General features: G+C 31.3%; 1 protein-coding gene across 2 annotated transcripts in view; it reads right to left on the reverse strand.

Annotated features, from left to right (window-relative positions):
• Positions 1 to 18,520, reverse strand: part of LOC106457734 (ATP-binding cassette sub-family A member 1-like) — an 84,968-nt gene that overhangs the window by 30,886 nt on the left and 35,562 nt on the right. For both annotated transcript variants that reach the window (XM_022383749.1, XM_022383750.1), the window contains exons 6-13: positions 16,528 to 16,765; positions 15,714 to 15,902; positions 12,356 to 12,537; positions 11,433 to 11,567; positions 10,121 to 10,250; positions 7,826 to 7,980; positions 7,301 to 7,456; positions 1,464 to 1,674 (exon numbers count right to left, since the gene is read on the reverse strand). In XM_022383749.1, the coding sequence (XP_022239457.1) occupies positions 1,464 to 1,674; positions 7,301 to 7,456; positions 7,826 to 7,980; positions 10,121 to 10,250; positions 11,433 to 11,567; positions 12,356 to 12,537; positions 15,714 to 15,902; positions 16,528 to 16,765 (1,396 nt within the window). The remainder of the gene's footprint in view (positions 1 to 1,463; positions 1,675 to 7,300; positions 7,457 to 7,825; positions 7,981 to 10,120; positions 10,251 to 11,432; positions 11,568 to 12,355; positions 12,538 to 15,713; positions 15,903 to 16,527; positions 16,766 to 18,520) is intronic.

Here is an 18,520-nt window from a genome sequence, read left to right on the forward strand (position 1 = left end):
CGTATCAACATGAAACTTAAAATCAGATATAAAAATTGTTTTTTTTATTAGAAATACTTTTATAACTTTTGACAAACTCTTGATTTTTTAATTCATAGAGATAAGAAGTTGAATATGCTGCACTTCAAAAACAAAGTTGTATTTCATAAAGAAATATGAACTACCAAGAAAATGCTTAATAATTATGGGTTAAAATACATTGGTTTAGCAGTAAATCCTTTCGGGATGAGAAGATTGTTACTGATGTACCCTACTTTTTACCTTTTTACAATGAAAATAGTCTTAACTAAGTTGCATTAAGCTTAGTACAAACTTTCCAAATAGTATCTAGTTTAAGCTTAACAAATTCATATAAACTGATCTAGTATTTTTGATTGTTTTTTAGGTTGTGAAAATTCAAAATTTTATTGTGTCACTGTTTTGAAGAACATTAAAATACATTTGTAATGTATGAATTATTTGAACCTAATACTTTTCATCTATATATCTGTGTGTGTTTGTGTGACTATATATATAAAGCAGAGTCATGTCTCTGGTACAAATTATTGTAAGGAACAAACTAAACCCACCTTGGTAAAATCTGGATGAGGAACTCTGTTGGACCCCCAAAAAAAATCAAGGTTAAATTAAAAAATAATTGAACAAATAGCTCAAATTTGTGAATCATTTAAATTTTACTGCTTTAATATTACAACTGAGTACTCAACTTCGTGATAAGGTCAGCAAAAAATTTACCTGAAGCCAATGCCAAACGAAAATAACACTTAATTAAATGCATAGCAGCAGTACCTTTTTATTGGATAGCTTGCATTCTACAGCTCAAAGTAATGAAAGGGAGCAGTCCATACCCCAATTTACAGTATAATCTTTTAAACCTGACATTGCCAGATAGATACCTATGATAATATTCAATAAAAGAAGTATTTGTGTCATGAAAAAAAATTTGCCATCGCTTACTGTAATCTTTAAACCTAACTAAACTTATGTGATCTCATATCATAGACGAATATTCCTGTAGCTTTCAAAAAATTATAAGTTAACACAAAAACATTTCCAGGAATGAAAAGAACTTCAAACAAAACTATAAAAAGATTTACAAGTCTGTGGTTTGTTCCTAAGTGTTCACAATAGAATCCTTTGTTCACTGCAGAAGCTCCGGTCATAAATATGGTGATAAACCATATACAGCTATAATTACTTGATTTATTTAATCTTCTTAGGTAAAGTATGATTTATTCTATCCATTTATTCTAATAAGGTATGATTCAATATGTATTCTTTAGCTACATCTTTAAACTATAAATTGATAATTGTGTCACAAATCTTAAATTACCTTACTATTTTATTATATAAAATATCATTTTAAGTAAAACAAGGAAATGTATGAAAACCTAAGGGTTATATACAACTATTTATAAGTAATTTTATATAGCTTGCTGATCATTTTTGAATAAAAAACTCACCAAACTTTTTCTTCAGGAACACTGGTGACCCACAACATTGAAGTTTTCCATCAGCCATGATAGCAATCCTATCACCGAGTGTGTCAGCCTCTTCCATGTAATGAGTAGTGAACAAGATTGTCCTAGTCTGTCTGATGTTCTGTAAAATGTCCCAGATAACACGTCTAGCACTAGGGTCCATACCAGATGTGGGTTCATCCAATATAAGAACCTGTAAATAGTAACAGTTAAAAAAAAAAAGAATACTGAAATTTTTGACTGTAGCTTTTATTTTTCTAAGCTAACAATCAGTGCCGGATTTACCTATAGGCTTGGCAGGCTGAAGCCTAGGGCCTCAAAATCTAGGGGCCTCCGGCCAAGGTGTATAATGTTTTTGACGCTGTCATAGGCCGTTCTTACCCATGCTGTCATAACGCACTGTAGTCTCTAAACAACCCTTCAGTAATTTTCCTTGCACTCCATTTCAGAATAATACTGTCTTACACCAATAACTCAACACTTGCATTGATTTCTGTATTGATTTTGTCCTTCCAGGAAAGGAGTGAGATAGATAAGTCGAAAACACAGCTGTGCAAGTATCTGCAGAGCCGCAGAGGACGTTGCTGTTTTCATCAGTAAGGTTAGTAATAAAACCACGCTGATTTGTAGCGTCATTGTCAACGATAAGATAAAGCATACTCATTTTGTATATGGTTATCAAATTCAGGAATCTCTTAGCTGCAATAGACTGGAACAGGGTATTTATAAATAAAAGCTGTATTGAAATGTGGGAAATATTTAAGTGTAAGTTAGATAAAATTTAGAGAGAGTGTATACCGTACAAATCTATTCGTAAAAATAAAGAAAGTAAGCCCTTATGGTGGAATAGAAATATAAGCAGGTTAATTAATAGTAAAAAGAAAAAACATAAAATATAAAGACAGACTAAAAGGGAAGAGGATGGAATTGCTTATAAAATTGTTAGGAATGAGTTAAACAGTAAAAGTAAAAGGGAAAGAGAAATTAGATTAGCGATGAACTAAATTAAAAATCCAAAAGAATTCTTTAAGTATTATAAAGTAAACAACAAAATGAAAGACAGGATAGGACCTTTAAAAATAGGCGACAGGATACATGAAAATAATAGTGAGATAGTCGAAGCTTTAAATAATCATTTTAGTTCAGTCTTCACTTCAGAAAGGGCAAATTCTCCTCGTTTGGGAAATACAACTAAATAGTACACATGACAGGCCTTTCTGGTCTTTACTTGTAGCATATTAATAACTGCTTAGTTATACAATTGTTACATGTATATATATGTACATGCGTATATGTATATGTGTGTATGTATGTGTATGCATAGGTGTATATGTAAAATATATTTGTATATGTATAGATGTATATATGTATATGCATGCATGCATGTATGTGTATATGCGTATATATTGGTTACATAGTTGAATGAAATAATATTAAGGTAGACTAGGCCACTTGGCTGCAAACTGTAAATATTCTGCATGAAATGACTTGGCAGTTGCCTGGTGAAGGGATGGGAGTACATAGATGGATGGCCTGTTCAGTGTGAATATATGAGTGTATCCTTTTTTTCTCGCAATGCCAAACGGTGTATGCGTGTGGTTGTTCTCAAACTTGTTAATTTTTTAAGTTATTATTTTATTTTATTTCCTCAATACTGTTCATTTTCTTGATTTTTTGTATTCTTTCATTTCAATTCATATGCATTCAGACAACCTAGATAGGGCCTGGTGGCTTTTTGTTGTCGGTGACTATTTTTATGTCTCTTTTATAACTGTTGAAGATTAAGTTTACTTTTTATTTTCAGATTCTAATCTGAGCATGAGTAAAAGATTTGAAAGTGGTGCTAGCAAGCGCCAGAGAAAGAGACTTGAAAATGATATGGTAAAGAAGTTAAGAATGATCACTGCTTTCTTGCATCAGCCACAGACAGAAGCAACAAGTGCCAGCGGTGAAGCAGAGACATTGATACTAATACAAGGAAATCAGTGTGGTGGAGCTATCCAGCCAACTACTAGCATTCAACCGGAAGAAAACCTCCCTGAAAAAGAAACAGCGAAGCAGGATGCAGAACAGCAAGCTGATTATGAGGAAGCAGACATGATGCCGGCTCAAAATGAAAATATAGAACTAATTCAAGAGTTACTTACCAGACAGGGAGAGGCTAAAGATCCACAAGAAAATAATGTGGATATTCAGAATTTTCAGCTCACACCTGGTAAGGTTGGCCAAATCCAAGCTATTCCAGATGCAGATATATATGATGCCAAACATAGATCTACTGTAACAGACGTTGGTTTGTGGACAGAATTATCACATGAGGAAATATCCTATTGGGTAGAGAGGGGCCCCTCTCAAGTTCAGCATTGTTGTGGACCATTTTCAAGCGAGTGTACAAAAAAGCAGTCCAGGTTGTGCACAAAAGCTCTTTTTTATTCAACAAAAGTCAATGGGGAAACATATAGCCGAGAGTGGCTTTTGTATTCTCCCTCAAAAGGCTGGATTTATTGCTTTGTTTGTGAACTATTTCCAAACGTTGCATCTTCTGCTACAGCTTTAGCTTCTGAAGGGTTTGATGATTGGCATAACTCCTATCTTATCCAGACTCATGATAACTCAGAGAAGCACAGGAATGCCATATTGACCTACCTAACAAGGAAGCGAGGGCAAACATTAACTTCAAAGCTAGAGGAACAACAGTACTGACGGCATGTCATGGAGAGAATTATCGCTGTAATATGCACTCTTGCAGAACAAGGCTTACCATTCAGAGGAAACAATGAACAATTTGGATCTCCAGATAATGGCAATTATCTTGGTTTTTTAGAACTAGTAGCAAAATTTGATCCATTTTTACTCGCTCATATCAATCGGTATGGAAATTCCAGATCAGGAAATCCCTCTTATTTGTCAAAAACTGTATGAGAGGAAATGATTCAACTCATTGCAAAAAAAGTTAAGGATGCAATTCTGAGTGATGTAAAAAAGGTTGGATATTTCAGCTTTTCAGTAGATTCCACTCCTGACATTTCACAAACTGATAAGTTGACTTTAATTATCAGATATGTATAGCCTGAAGACGGTTTACCTGAGAGATTTTTAACTTTCCTTGAGCTAAAAGACCACTCAGGAGAAAGCATGGCTGATTTAGTGTTTAACTATCTGACTACTGAGCTTGAAATTGACTTTAGAAAATGCCGAGGGCAGTCTTACGACAATGCTGCCAACATGGCTTGTAGGTACAATGGTATGCAGCAAAAAATACTCGAAAAAAAAAATTGCAAGATTTATTCCATGCACTGGTCACTCTTTAAATTTAGTGGGCTGTTCAGCTGTTGATTGCTGCCTTGATGCAGTGACCTTTTTTGGCATTATCAATGAAATTTATATCTTCTTTTCATCCTCCACAAAGAGATGGGCAGTTCTAAAATCATTTTTGCATCTTCAATCAAAAGTGCCTAAATATTTGTCAGACACTAGGTGGGAGGCACATGCAAAAGCCACAGAAGCTATTTTGAAAAGTTAAAAAGCTATCACTGATGCCATCAGTCACTTGTACTCTGATGTTAATGAGAAGGGTGATACCAGGCTTCAAGCTAACAATCTTTTGCAGAAAATGGAAGAACTGGAATTTGTGTTTATGCTATATTTTTGGACCCGTGTGCTACGTCATTTTCACAAGGTCAGCAAAGCCATTCAGAAATCAGAACTGTTATTGAGTACTTGTGCATGTTTGTACAGTTCACTTCAGGATTTTTTAAGCAAAATTAGAGAAGATTTTGATGAGCTTGAGCAACAAGCAAAAGCCACTTTGCCAAATGTTAACTACAGAACTGTCATAAGGAGACAAAGAGTAAGGAAACGGCAAGGAAATGCACCTGGTCCTGATGCTTTAGATGAACTCTCTTCAAATGATAAGTTTAGGATAAAATCCTTTATTCCTATACCAGATGCACTTGATGCCAATTTAAGAAGAGCTACTGTGTATAGTGATGTTGCACAAATGTTTTCCTTTCTTGCTAATCTGACAGCATCTAAGCAAGAAATTCAGCAAGGTGTTGAACTGTTGATGGAAGCATACCCAGAAGATGTTGACCTGAAACTTACTGATGAACTTTTGCACTTTCACTTGTACGTGAGACAGAGCCATAGGCCTACAGAAGAGCACTCTCTGTCTCATATAGACCTTTATCAACTTATATACAAGGAAAAAAATCAAGATGGCCTTCCCTAATGTGGAAGCAATCATGCAGCTATTTCTTAGCTTAATGGTCACTAACTGCTCGGGAGAGAGGTCTTTTTCAAGACTCAAAAGAATTAAAAATGAATTAAGGGCCACAATGTCTCAAGAGAGGTTGTCCGCACTGAGCAGTCTGTGCATTGAAAGTGACAAACTTAGACAAATAAATTTTGATGAACTTTTGAATGATTTTGCTATGAGGTCATAGTTTTAGTGCTAAGAAACACGGAAGAATGGAGCATTATCAAACGACAACTGGCTTTTATATATATTAGATTGTAAGTTATGTTTACCATGTATATATATATTAATGGCCAGCCCTTCATTAAATTGTGTGAAACTTTAATTTTTTTGTTACACAAATGGCTACCTCTACTTTTAAAGAATTAAGCTGGGAAGTGCAATTACATATTTTTATAGCTATAATAAGTATCCTGTCGACCTTACTTAAATTGAAAAAAAATTCAAATGCCATCATATTATAATCATCTTATATAGTTTCAGATCTTGTGCATTTTGTGAGAACATTTAGAAGAAACAGTAGTTTGGTTTATAAATGTATACTGTCAAATACTCTTTCACACATCTCTAGTTTTTTTAAAACTTGAAAGAAACAAAGAGTTAATGAATGGTAAACAAAAATGCATTTTAGATTAATATATATATATGGGACATATGTTTGGAGAATCTGATTGCCCAAAAAATTTCAGAGCATTCACATACAAATCTTCCCTTCTGACTTTGCCAAAATATGTGCAATCATCACCAGTTGTAGACTTGCAGAAGAAATCACTGTTCAAGGCTGTGATTGTGTATTAGCAAGATGAATCAAGTAAGAAATAAGTGCCAGAATTAAGTCAAAAAATTTTGTTTTTTAAGAGATGTTTCTTTACTGGTTCTGTTCTGGCAAAAACTGCCACTATAGATTTATACATCAAAGATTGAAATTTCTTATCCAAATCTTATTAGGATGACTGTACGATTTGCTGAGGAGTATAATTACCTTACAGAAAAATACAACAGTTACATAGATACCATGACGACAAAATGTTAAACTTGACAAAAAAATATGTTAATGACAAATACAGTGTTTGCATGAAAACTGTTCATTTTCCTACTTTTAGTGTTTTTACTTCATGCTTCTAACTTGATATACCATTCATGCCCATGAAATAAGCTAAACATTGCCATAATAGAAAAATAACTGAGAGACCTTTATGGAAAAAGGAATTAAATTTACTAGAAAAGACTTCAGTCAAAGCTTGGTTCTAAAAATTTGCTGCAATGCCCTTATACTATGGAGAATTGTTTTAAAATTCTATGGAACAAGACTGCAAGCTTATTCAACTTATTTAAAATGAGAATTGTCCATTTAGATTATATTTTCAAATATTTTCTACATTGTTCTTCTATCTCATTCCATTCAGTGCATCTTGAATTTTCAGCTAAAATACAACCAAGTTACTAACATCCAAATTATGAAAGAACTGGGAAAACAAATGTTAAGTTTTCAGTGAATTTGTATTCTCTTTTTTAGTTTACATTTTTATGCATATTAAAGAAAGAATAACCAGTCAGTTACCTCTGATTTTCCGATCATTGCTATTCCCAAGGACAATTTCCTTTTCATTCCACCAGATAACTTCTCAGCTAGATCATGCCTTTTATTCTGAAGATCCAGAAGGTGAAGAATGTTGTCTACCTCCTTTTGGATATCATTCCATGAGCATCCTTTTAACTATAAACATATATATATATATATATATACACACACACACACACACAAATATAATGTAAATTTACAGAACTCTATGTATTTTAGATGTTTTCAATTGCAAAAAATAATAATAATTATGAAAATCCATGTAAATAACAAATGAGTTTTCTTGAAGATTCCCACTGCTTTAGAAAACAATGTGATTAAATTCTATGTTTGAGTATTTTTAAGACAAAGAATTTTCTTTTTACTCTACTCTAAAATATTTTTGATCCATGAGAAACCTTGTTTGGTTAATATACAGAAATATACCTTTCAAACATTTTACCAACATATGCATCATTTGCTTTCCATGAGCAAACTCATTCTCTTTGAATAAACTGGACTTACTCCTACAAACAGCTTCAGATGTTCTTCAACAGTTAAATCATTATAAAGAACATTATGTTGTGGACACAGTCCCAAGCTCCGTCGTGCCCTTTTAGTATCAGTAAGAATGTCATAACCATTAATAGAAGCAGTTCCTGCTGTTGGTGGGTAGAGACCTTAAGAAAAAAAAAAAATCAAGCAAGTGTACAATGATTAAGGAAAAACTTTTTTTACTTTGAAGCCAAGTTAAGATCTTGGAAAAAGAATTGTGCAATGATTTCTTGAAATTAAATTGCAGTCAGATATTGCTTTGTTTTACTTTATGTTGAAGCAAACTCAATTTGATTTGTTATTGGACTTTACATAATTTATCAAATTGTGTATTATATCTAATTTTCATCAATTAAGCATTCTCATTGTAATGAACTCTTCTTAACATATGCTAGTCATGTTTTATGTTCATAAGAGCAAAAATAAAATAACATCCCTAAAAGAAGACTGGTTTAAGCAGTTATGAAAATGTTTATATTATTGTAAACAAAAAAGCCTTGATTTTGGTTTCAAGTAAAATTTATGTAAATGATGTCTGATAAACTCTAAACCTTAAATTCAACATTTGTTCATATTTTATTTTATTCTCTAGAAACTTTATCACAAAAATAATATAAAATACATATAGTGTCATTCATCTTGAATGTTTATATGACTATATAGCTCCCTACATTGACCTAGTAATATTTCCCATTCAAAACAAGCAAAAACAGTAATTTTCATGCAGGCACAAATAATACAGATTTATCTCAGATTGTAAAGTTTGAAAGTACTAAAAACTAAAATATTTAAGTTTAACTTTTTACTGTAAAATAATTATAACCTGTGTAACAGGTAATCGATTGAAAAAATTAATAAACATATAAAGTCCAGTATGATACATTTAATGTTATTCTACAATAACAGTAGACATAGTATAAAGTGATATGCACAAAGATGATTTTTCAAAATACATATGTTTCTATAATTCAAAAGTACTAGTCACTAACTCATACGTAGATGCAGGTAGTTTTCTTAGCTAGCAGATCATATGCTAAACTGTTGAATTCTACATTTTATGAATATCAGAAAACTACAGTGCCTTGAATAATTTTCTTGTGATTTGTCTTTTGTTGTGGATTGTTAATACACACACACTTACACCTTTATTTTATTAACACACATAAATACCTTTCATTTGCTACTGTTAATGAAAGACAGCACAATTTTAAAACAATGCTTTTAAATAACAAATTTTATAATGGTTACATTTCAATAAAAAAATTAAAAACTGGACATAAATTAAACATCTGATTTTAAAATATTCTGTTATCATTAAACACATTCACTATATTTGATGTTTCTTTAATAATTTGCAGCAGAAGTTAAGCAGGTTTTCTCTTTAATTTTAGCACTGCTTTTTTTTTTGATGTGGAATTATAGTATGGAACAGAAAAATACAAACAACATTATTATTTAATTTACTTAAAAAACAAAACAATTAAAAGTTACTAAAATCAAAAGCTACACTAATCAGATAAAACCCAACCGGGAAACCAGTTTAGTTTTAGAATGCATTCTCTAAAATGGAAAAAGAAAATGGTTGACAGAAGCTTAAAAGTTGAGCCCACAGATTCATATGATTCAGGCAATTAGAAAAAATAACTGTGGTAAGTGCAACCACCATTTCTTTATAACAGAACACAATTTTAAATAAAAGCATTCTCCTCACAATAAGAATACAACTTTAAGTAAGACTGTGAATGAGGGTTTGATTATATCTTTATTGATGTAATTTTTAAATGTAGTACTGAGAAACTGGAGATCTGAAAAACTATTATTTTTTCAATAAATGGTAGCACTTTTAATATATAAAAACACTACAGTTTATATCAGTATAATTTATGAACATTTTTGGCTCTGTAGATTGAATCATTATGATGCAATGATTTGTGTATGACTAAAGAGCACAATTTGAACACTTTTCCCATGCAGTAATTTCTAGCAAAAAAAAATTTTTTTTTTTTGGAAAATGTTCACTTTTTCTAAATTTTTCTCAATGAAGTATAAATACTATGATTAGTAATTACTAGCACAAATAGCTGCACTTAGGCCACATTTCTGCTGGTAGATGCAATGTTTAAATTTCAATACTGAGCCCAGCACGGGATGTACGAGAAACAAAAACATGCATATTGTAAATAAACTGAAAGGTATAGACATAGGTTGTAATTTATTATTTAAAACTTAAACTTTATGATTCAATATACTTTCATAAACTCCTACCAGTTAGCATGTTCATTGTTGTTGTTTTTCCTGCACCATTGTGTCCAAGCAAAGCTGTTATCTGTCCTTTATAAATGTTGAGAGAAACATTGTTCACAGCGTTTTTACGTCTACTACCCCACCCAAATACCTACACACAAGATAAGACACTTAGTATACAAACAGTAACCAATCTGGGAATTAAACAAGATTTAAGGTTTAAGTCCTTACACTTAGCTGCAGACAAAACAGTACAAAAATAAAACATGAAATAAATTATTAGTATAAATTACTAGTTAATTTGTTTAAGTGTGTTATACAGTATTTACCTTAACTTACACTATCTTACTTGTGTCACACATATATTGTAAAATAATTAAAATGATTTTTCCATTGCAAATAAAATTTATAAAAAAGGAAGGGGGTTTCAGATTTAAGTTAGCAGCCATACAGAATAAAAAAACACAAACAGGTAATATGCCTTTAAAGGTTTATATAATAAGATATTTTTTGAATTATGATTTAAACATTTTCTAAAGAATACAAGATATGAAATCTGAGGGTTTACAGTTTCAATTCTACAGACTTAAAAAGAAAGTTTTATTATTCATTATACTTTAAAACATCATGTTCAAATTCATGGTGTCTTCTCACAGAAAATGCATGAAACATGAACCTAAAATGAAGAAAATTTAGTCACTAAATCTGTAGCAGATTTTAATCAAACAAAGTTTCATTGTGTATTTTATGTTCCATAGGTGAAGAGAGAAAAAAAAAAGGATTTTGGTTATTTATATAAAATTATTCCTTTATCTTCTTAATACAAATTGAACAGGAGTGATTTATGAATAAAATATTAAATCTTCACAAAAACTATTTGTGATTACATTATGCATGAAAAGGAAATATTTAACTCCAAAAATTGTTGTTAACTTTTTACAGTAAGAAAAGATATAAATGTTTTATATAAGTTAAATCTAAAAATAACATTTAAAGACTTCAAAACAGTGATGGCTGGTGGCCTTTTTGAAAGGTGAGGCAAATGTTATATACTGTCACCCCACAATTCTAGTCTATGCAGAGCCATTTCTCATTTCTTCATTAGGCAATCTATAGCTTGCCTAATACTTTCATACTGGTATAACAATGGGCTGTACTGGGTGTGCTCAGTATTCTTTCTGTATGAGGTAGAGACTTTTTTTTTCTGAACTGATGAGTTGACACTCTCTTAACAGTTTTTTTATTCTCTCATATAACAACATAATAAAACATCTAGGGATTCTAAAGGTATAAAATTGTTAGAAATGTGAGTCAGACCAACAGTAACACTTACCTTAGAAAGGTGAGATATTGTTATACCAGGATTTTGTTCCACGGGGTTTTCCTCAAAATATGTGGTTTTGCTAGTATCTTCAAGTTCTATTTCATGGTACTTAAAATTTGGTTTTCTGAAGCCCCAGTAGGATAGCTAAATATAATGAATCAAGTTAATAGCAGAACCTAAGGACTGTAATTAGTTAAGACACAATTTGCCAGATCTTTACATTGAGTGTTGTAATGGAAAAAAAAAACATAAAATTACTCAATATGATGTAGTATATGGATTCCATCATTAATAAACAATATATATATGTATATATAAAGAACTTAGTAATTTGAGGGTTAAACACTGATTTTAATTTTAGTAAGTTTGAGCTCCGAAATGTTTTTGATAGTCTACCTTACTGGTCATTCAGATACAATTTTATGGTGTTATTTATATGAATACAAACAAGTATAAGAATTACAAGACTATATAATATTGTGGTAATAATCTTTCTTTTTTTTTTATTTCCTCAGCTCAGATTCAAGCTCAAAACATCTCACACACACCAAATAAATCATCTACCAATTAAACTAAACACATAACTTGCTCTTGCTAATAAGGCACTTTTTAACAACTCAAGCTAACATAATATCTATTTTCAAGATTATTTAACATTATACTGATGTTATAAACTGCTACTTTGAGTTCACAACTCATTAGGAGTTTATCATAAATGAAGTGTTAACAACTTTACAATTTAAACCTATATAATGATAACGCTGGTGTGCCAAATATTTTTTGATGTTGAAAATGCAATAAGTAACACAATAGTATTAATTTATGATTGAAACATACCAGTTTATGAATTGTGTTTAAGGGGCAATTTATTCAGTACATAATACTTTTGTTTTATATATCCAAATCATAAATAAGTTGAAAAAGGTTTTTACCATAAAAGGAAAATAAACAGGTTTCGGTATTCCAAACTGCCAAGGCCAGACTGCATCAACATACCAGGTTATCACACCATAAACAACCAATGATGCTACCATCATTCCCATGATGGCACCAAGAGTTAAATTATCTTCTGGCAAAGCAGCCTTCCCTAGGTTAGCCCACGTTGCTCCTTCTTCTGTGAATTGAACACATTTAATAATTACACATAACACATTTGTGTACCTATACAGTCTATTAGTCTCAAATATGTCCCCTCTGTTAAAAATTTACATTTCTGATCCACAGTAGTATTCAATATGAATTATATATTTAAAATTAACTTCATATGGTTTATTTTTTTATAAGATATACAGATATGTTTATATTTAAATAACACATCCATGCACTTCTAGAAAACCTCTTCACAGACTAGAAATGATGATGAATGAAATAATACATTATTATTTTGATAACAGCGAATACTATAACAATAAAGTGCTCCTTTTGTTATTTCAGTTAAAAGCTGTATGAAGAAAGAGTAAATAACAACTAGTAAAATTCCATCTGAAAACACTTAGCATTGCTTGATAGCTTTCTCTGCTATTAACCTAAAACAACCGGACTGACGAGATCTTTAAAATACTATCTTCAAATAGTTGTGGTATAAACCATATGATACTACAGTCATTAACCTTACTTCAAGTGGTCTGTGAACAAGTCTCCTTGAAAATTAGTGAACTCTTGTGTAATATGATGATAAGGTCAAAAAATCTAATTAACTGGAATAATTAAAATAGGATCTCTGTCTACTAAGATTTTTTCAAATATCATAATAAAAGTACGTATGTCGTTTTGAATTACAATTAAACCAATATATGACCAATGCCCAGAGTTTCCATAATACATTTAGCAGTTCTTGCATTCTTGGGTTTTGTATAAATGAATTTTGAAATTTATTTTCAACAAGTAGAAATAGAATTTCTTTATTTTAGCAGTACCTTTTAAGCATATGGGCTAAATGACTAGGCCAGAAACCACCTAGAATTCAGTTACAAATGTCCCTAATTTTAAACTACTGAACATTGGGAAGACAGCCAGCTAGCAGCACCAGCTACCACAAAAACATTGTTCAGATCATTGAACTGAATAATAATACTGAATGTAACTTTTATAATCTGACCAAAAATGAAAGTGTGGACAATATGTTCAGTGGCATCGTCTTGAACCCAGACCCATTTGTTTGCAGCCTACAAAGCTAATAACCAGGCCTCTCACACAACCCAATCTAGTGAAAAAAAAATATAGTCAAAACCAAATATGATACAAGTAAGTTTGTTTGTTTTGAATTTCCCACAAAGCTACACGAGGGCTATCTGCACTAGCCATTCCTAATTTAGCAGTGTAAGACTAGAGGGAAGGCAACTAGTTATCATCACCCACCGCAAACTCTTAAGCTACTCTTTTACCAATGAATAGTGGATTGACTGTAACATTATAATGTTCCCACTGCTGAAAGGGCGAGCATGTTTGGTGGGAAAACGATTCGAACCCACGATCCTCAGATTGCGAGTCAAGCACCCTAGCCACCTGGCCATGCCGGGCCTAATACAAGTACAACGAATTGCAAAAACATACATCTTCTAGATTGTATTATTAACAAGTATCTTATATTGAAAATTTAGTGTCCTCAAATTAACTATTTAAAAACAATATCATATGAGGTAAAGGAGTGGCTTATTTGTAATTATTATAAGACTTCTTTCAAGTTTGTTGAAACATTACTGAAAAATATCAAAATCCTTTATACAAACTGGCTTCCTCATATTAAAACACATAGCTTTAAGGACAGTTCATGAAATCGCAGTGAAAAATTACGTGAAGAAACTTTCTCAAATCTTGGAAACAATAATATCCAGTTAGGAATGTTAAGGTATTATTTTTTTGTGAAACACTGCTGGCTCTCCTCCAATCCTTTGTAGTTTAATAAGGTATCTGTCAGTGAGTTCCTGATGACCTGTTAACCAATTAAACTGCAAATTATTAAGTACTTCATAAGAGTGGCATTAAATATATATAGATATTTTTTCCTCTAGACAAAATATTTCATATCACCTAGTTATAATATTTCTATTTAATAAGCAATCTCTGACATAACTAGAGTAAATTACAGTAGTTTACTAAGTTGGTAGGGTTCCCACCAAATTTGGAAAAGCATAAACTACAGGGAATGGGTACAGCATGATCTGCCAAACATTTTGCTGTAGTTGGAAAAATTGAAGGTTGTACAAGTAAAGAGTTACAAAGAGCCGAAGTTTGGCAATTTTGTGTGATGGTCTTCAGTCATGACATACAATGATTACATTAGTAACAAATAACAATAATTTTCTTGCTTTTTTCTTCGTTTGTTAGCTCTGCGTTTTCTTTTCCTGTCACTTTGATTTTTCATATGAATCATTTATGTACTGCTTTTATTCCTTTTAATTATAATCTCTATCTTCTGTTGATGACTCCGCTTTGCTATTTAGTTTATTCCATCGTCTTTTGCTAAGATATTCTAATCAGCAATAACTATGCTCTTCAACCATCAATTATTCCCAAGATAAGCCACTATTTGTAGTTATTTTGCCATCTTCAAAATCCCTGGAATATGCAAACAGTGTCTGTTTTCTTTATACTATTTCATTTTTTATTTGTGTTTTCTAGTAGGTAGTCCTGCTGTTGGTATCACAAGTCTTATTATTTTGACCACACTGGAAAGCTAGAGGAAGTATTTTGCTTTTATTGCTTTTTTCCTCACTTGTTCAAGGTTGTTTACTCTGTTTTTGATTTATTATTACATGGTAATCCTTCATTATTGTTGTTTGTGAAAACCGTTTTAAACACATGACACCTTCTTTGAGCTTGATGTACAGCTACTGTGCCAAAAAATCTGCTAAAAAATGAGCAAACCTTGTCCTTGTTGTTGTGGACACAGATATCCCAACATGATCACATCTAATCCTGCTGCACTGGTAAAATTCCAAGCATTTTGCAACCTTCAACTTGTAGATCAACCTCAAACCTAATGCCTTTTACATTATTAAGAAGTTTGGAATGGCAGGTACAATAATTGTTTTGAAGAAAAGCAATGCGTTCTCAGTGAAATTTCATTAGAACAGCTGGTGGCCAGAAGCCAATTTTCATAAACACTAAAGTTACAAAAATCACTCTATCTTCATAAGTACTTCTATCTTTCAAAATTTCTCTACACTCTCAACTTGTCATAAAATAAGCTGTATTCTGATTAAGTTGCATAATTACCTGGCTAAGAACAGTTTAGTAAATGTGCTCTGGTTATGTCAGAGATCATTTGTTAAAAAAAAAGAAACTAACTGAATGATTCAAGAGTAGACATTACTCGTACTGCCCAATGAAGTGCCATGTTAGGTAATAAACACGAGGCAAGTTTTTGACTTAGAGATATGTCACTATACTTGCTGCCACCATATGGATCCATTAAATTCTGGGGAACAGAATAAGTGCATTGCCACAGAATAATTGTAACGATCACTGAAACCACAGCTGAAAAAGAAAGAGAGAGAAGAAAAAAAGACAAAAATTAAACAATCCATCACGTAAAACACTTTTTTTTTGTCAAAAAATATATATACCCTGAATATCCTATGCAAGTTTAAATATATATATGCTTTCACTTTGGTAGTTTATAAATCCTTATCACACTTGCTGGTTTTGATAATATAATACAGTTAAGAAAGATCAATAATCAGCTCTCCAACATTTTCATTTAGCAGTTTTTAAATGTTGTTTTAAAAACAAAATATTAAATCCAATATAAAACTGACAAAAATACAATGCAAATACAAAGTTAAATTAAGATCTTTTAAAAAATATTACTAAGAAATAAAAAGATTCAAAGTAATTATTTCTCATAATGAACATCTTCTGACACAATCAATTGCAATTCAAAAAACCAATGTTATCAATCACGATTTTTTTGTTTTCTCTGTCTTATACATATATATTTCTATCAAACTTCTTTGTCAGAAACTGTAACACATTTGTTAGTATGAAATATTCTGGACACATTTCTTCACAAAAGTGATTATGAGTTTATTACATTACTAATATTTACTTCAACTGAAATGCCAGTAAGATTTAATTTGAAAAATGACTGAATATTCCTTACGTTTATTGAAAAATGTGCTGATAGTGATACAAAATAGTACTGTTGCTGCACTGTACAAAAGTAGAATTATAAATAACAAAAATCCATCAGTGTGGGAAAGTACAGCAATGTCTTTTATAAAGTTGATCTTAAATAAAATTGTGATGAATGCTGAAATGAACAGCATAACAAGAAAGTTGTTGAAGAATGTAGCACTCCAATAACACCAGTCATTTAGTCCCATCATTCGCATCATTTCCTATTCAGAAGAAAAAAAAAAGTCCTTAAAGAACATGTACAATAAAACTTGTGTAATTTTGTTTCTTCATGTAAATAAAAAACTAGTGCTATGATTTATATATAGACATAAAGGGAGTTCACATTTTGGCCTCATTAAAAGAAAGACCAGCTACATAAATTAAAAATAAAATTTAGAATTATTTTATAGATAAGCATATAATATTTTACTTCAAAAATTGTAAAAAATAAAGTATCAAACATGATCAAAGAAAAAACTTTTTAATCCTTACATAAGTGTGTGTGTGTGTGTGTATAATAAATGAAAGTTAAACTGTTTATGAAATTTTATTTTATATTAGCAAAAGTACCCTGCTTTGCTTGGATTATTAGGTTGATAGTGTGTGTATTTGTAATCCATTTTAAAAGATGTGCATGCATGCATGCACTTGGATAAGTAATACCCAGGTGCACACCCTCAAGGTCCACTTAGTATGGGTGCAAAATTTCAGATTTCTGGGTTCTTTCCTCATGAAGCTATGGCACTCACACAGATATGCACATGCATGTCTGTCTGTGATTTATATTCGTAATATAAGAAATCAATTCTTTTCTATGGGTTTTTTTTGCTAGTTTGCCTCACTAGAAAGATTTGCACATGCATGCATACACTCACGTGGATAAGAAATAATACCCAGGTGCACACCTTCAGGGTCCACTTAGTATGGGTGCAAAATTTCAGATTTCTAAGCTCTTTCCTCTTGGAGCTATGGCAGTCACACCTACATAGACATGCATACGCACACAGATGTGTCTGTCTGCCTAAATCAAATATATTAGTAAAGAGTGTAATTTATAATCTTATAATAATTTAGTACAAGCATCTTTATTTTTATAAATAATTATGTAATTACCAATTCACTTTAACCCTTACCAAATGAGTCATGGGTTGAATCGCATTTAAAATTTTATTGAACTACTATTTCATGAATTTGTGTCAATAAGTTTGGCATCAAACTGTAGATTATAATTCACATTTTAGTATTATACATTATTCAATTTCTTAATTTAAAAGTAAATATAAAAAAAAAGTTAAACATCAATTGTTGTGGGTTACGTGATATGTTGAATGCAGCACTGGTTCAAATTAGAACTCAAATTACCGATAGTGACAAGCTAAAATATAAATAAAAACCTCATATCTTTTCTATTTGCTGAGATATCGCTCATGTACTGAATCAAAAACAGAGGCCCTGCTCACCTCTTTCAACTTTTGGAAATGGTCCCTTATATACACTTACATCAATATATGACATGTGAATAAAAGGTCAGAAGGTTTCCCTAGTGGCTTTCTCAGCCATTTTAAAGTGTTAGGATGCCATCTCATTCTTTCAAAATAATATTTCAAGGAGGAAGGTTGTGTCTTTAGTCTGCTCAAAATTTCATGTTTTTTTAGACTGAAATACAGCTTAGTTACTATGCTTGATAAATTATAGTGGAATTCTATGGTATTGATATAGTAATTTATGATTTCTTTGGATATCTAACTGTGTATATTAAACCTAAAAAAATTATTTCACTTCATATCCTCCACGTGCGAAATTTTAAAAGGCTTAGCAACCTATGTCAAACAGCAACTGAGTACAAAAGTTGTAATGAGAAGAGATAATTGTTTGCTTTACTTCTTATTTACTGTTCTATGTTTTAAGAAAAATATGTTTAAGAACTTATTTGTAAATAGTAATAATCTATATACATATAATAATGTATAATAATT

This window comes from Limulus polyphemus, unplaced genomic scaffold (genome assembly GCF_000517525.1).
Source record: "Limulus polyphemus unplaced genomic scaffold, Limulus_polyphemus-2.1.2 Scaffold367, whole genome shotgun sequence".
In the NCBI taxonomy this organism is placed as follows: domain Eukaryota; kingdom Metazoa; phylum Arthropoda; class Merostomata; order Xiphosura; family Limulidae; genus Limulus; species Limulus polyphemus.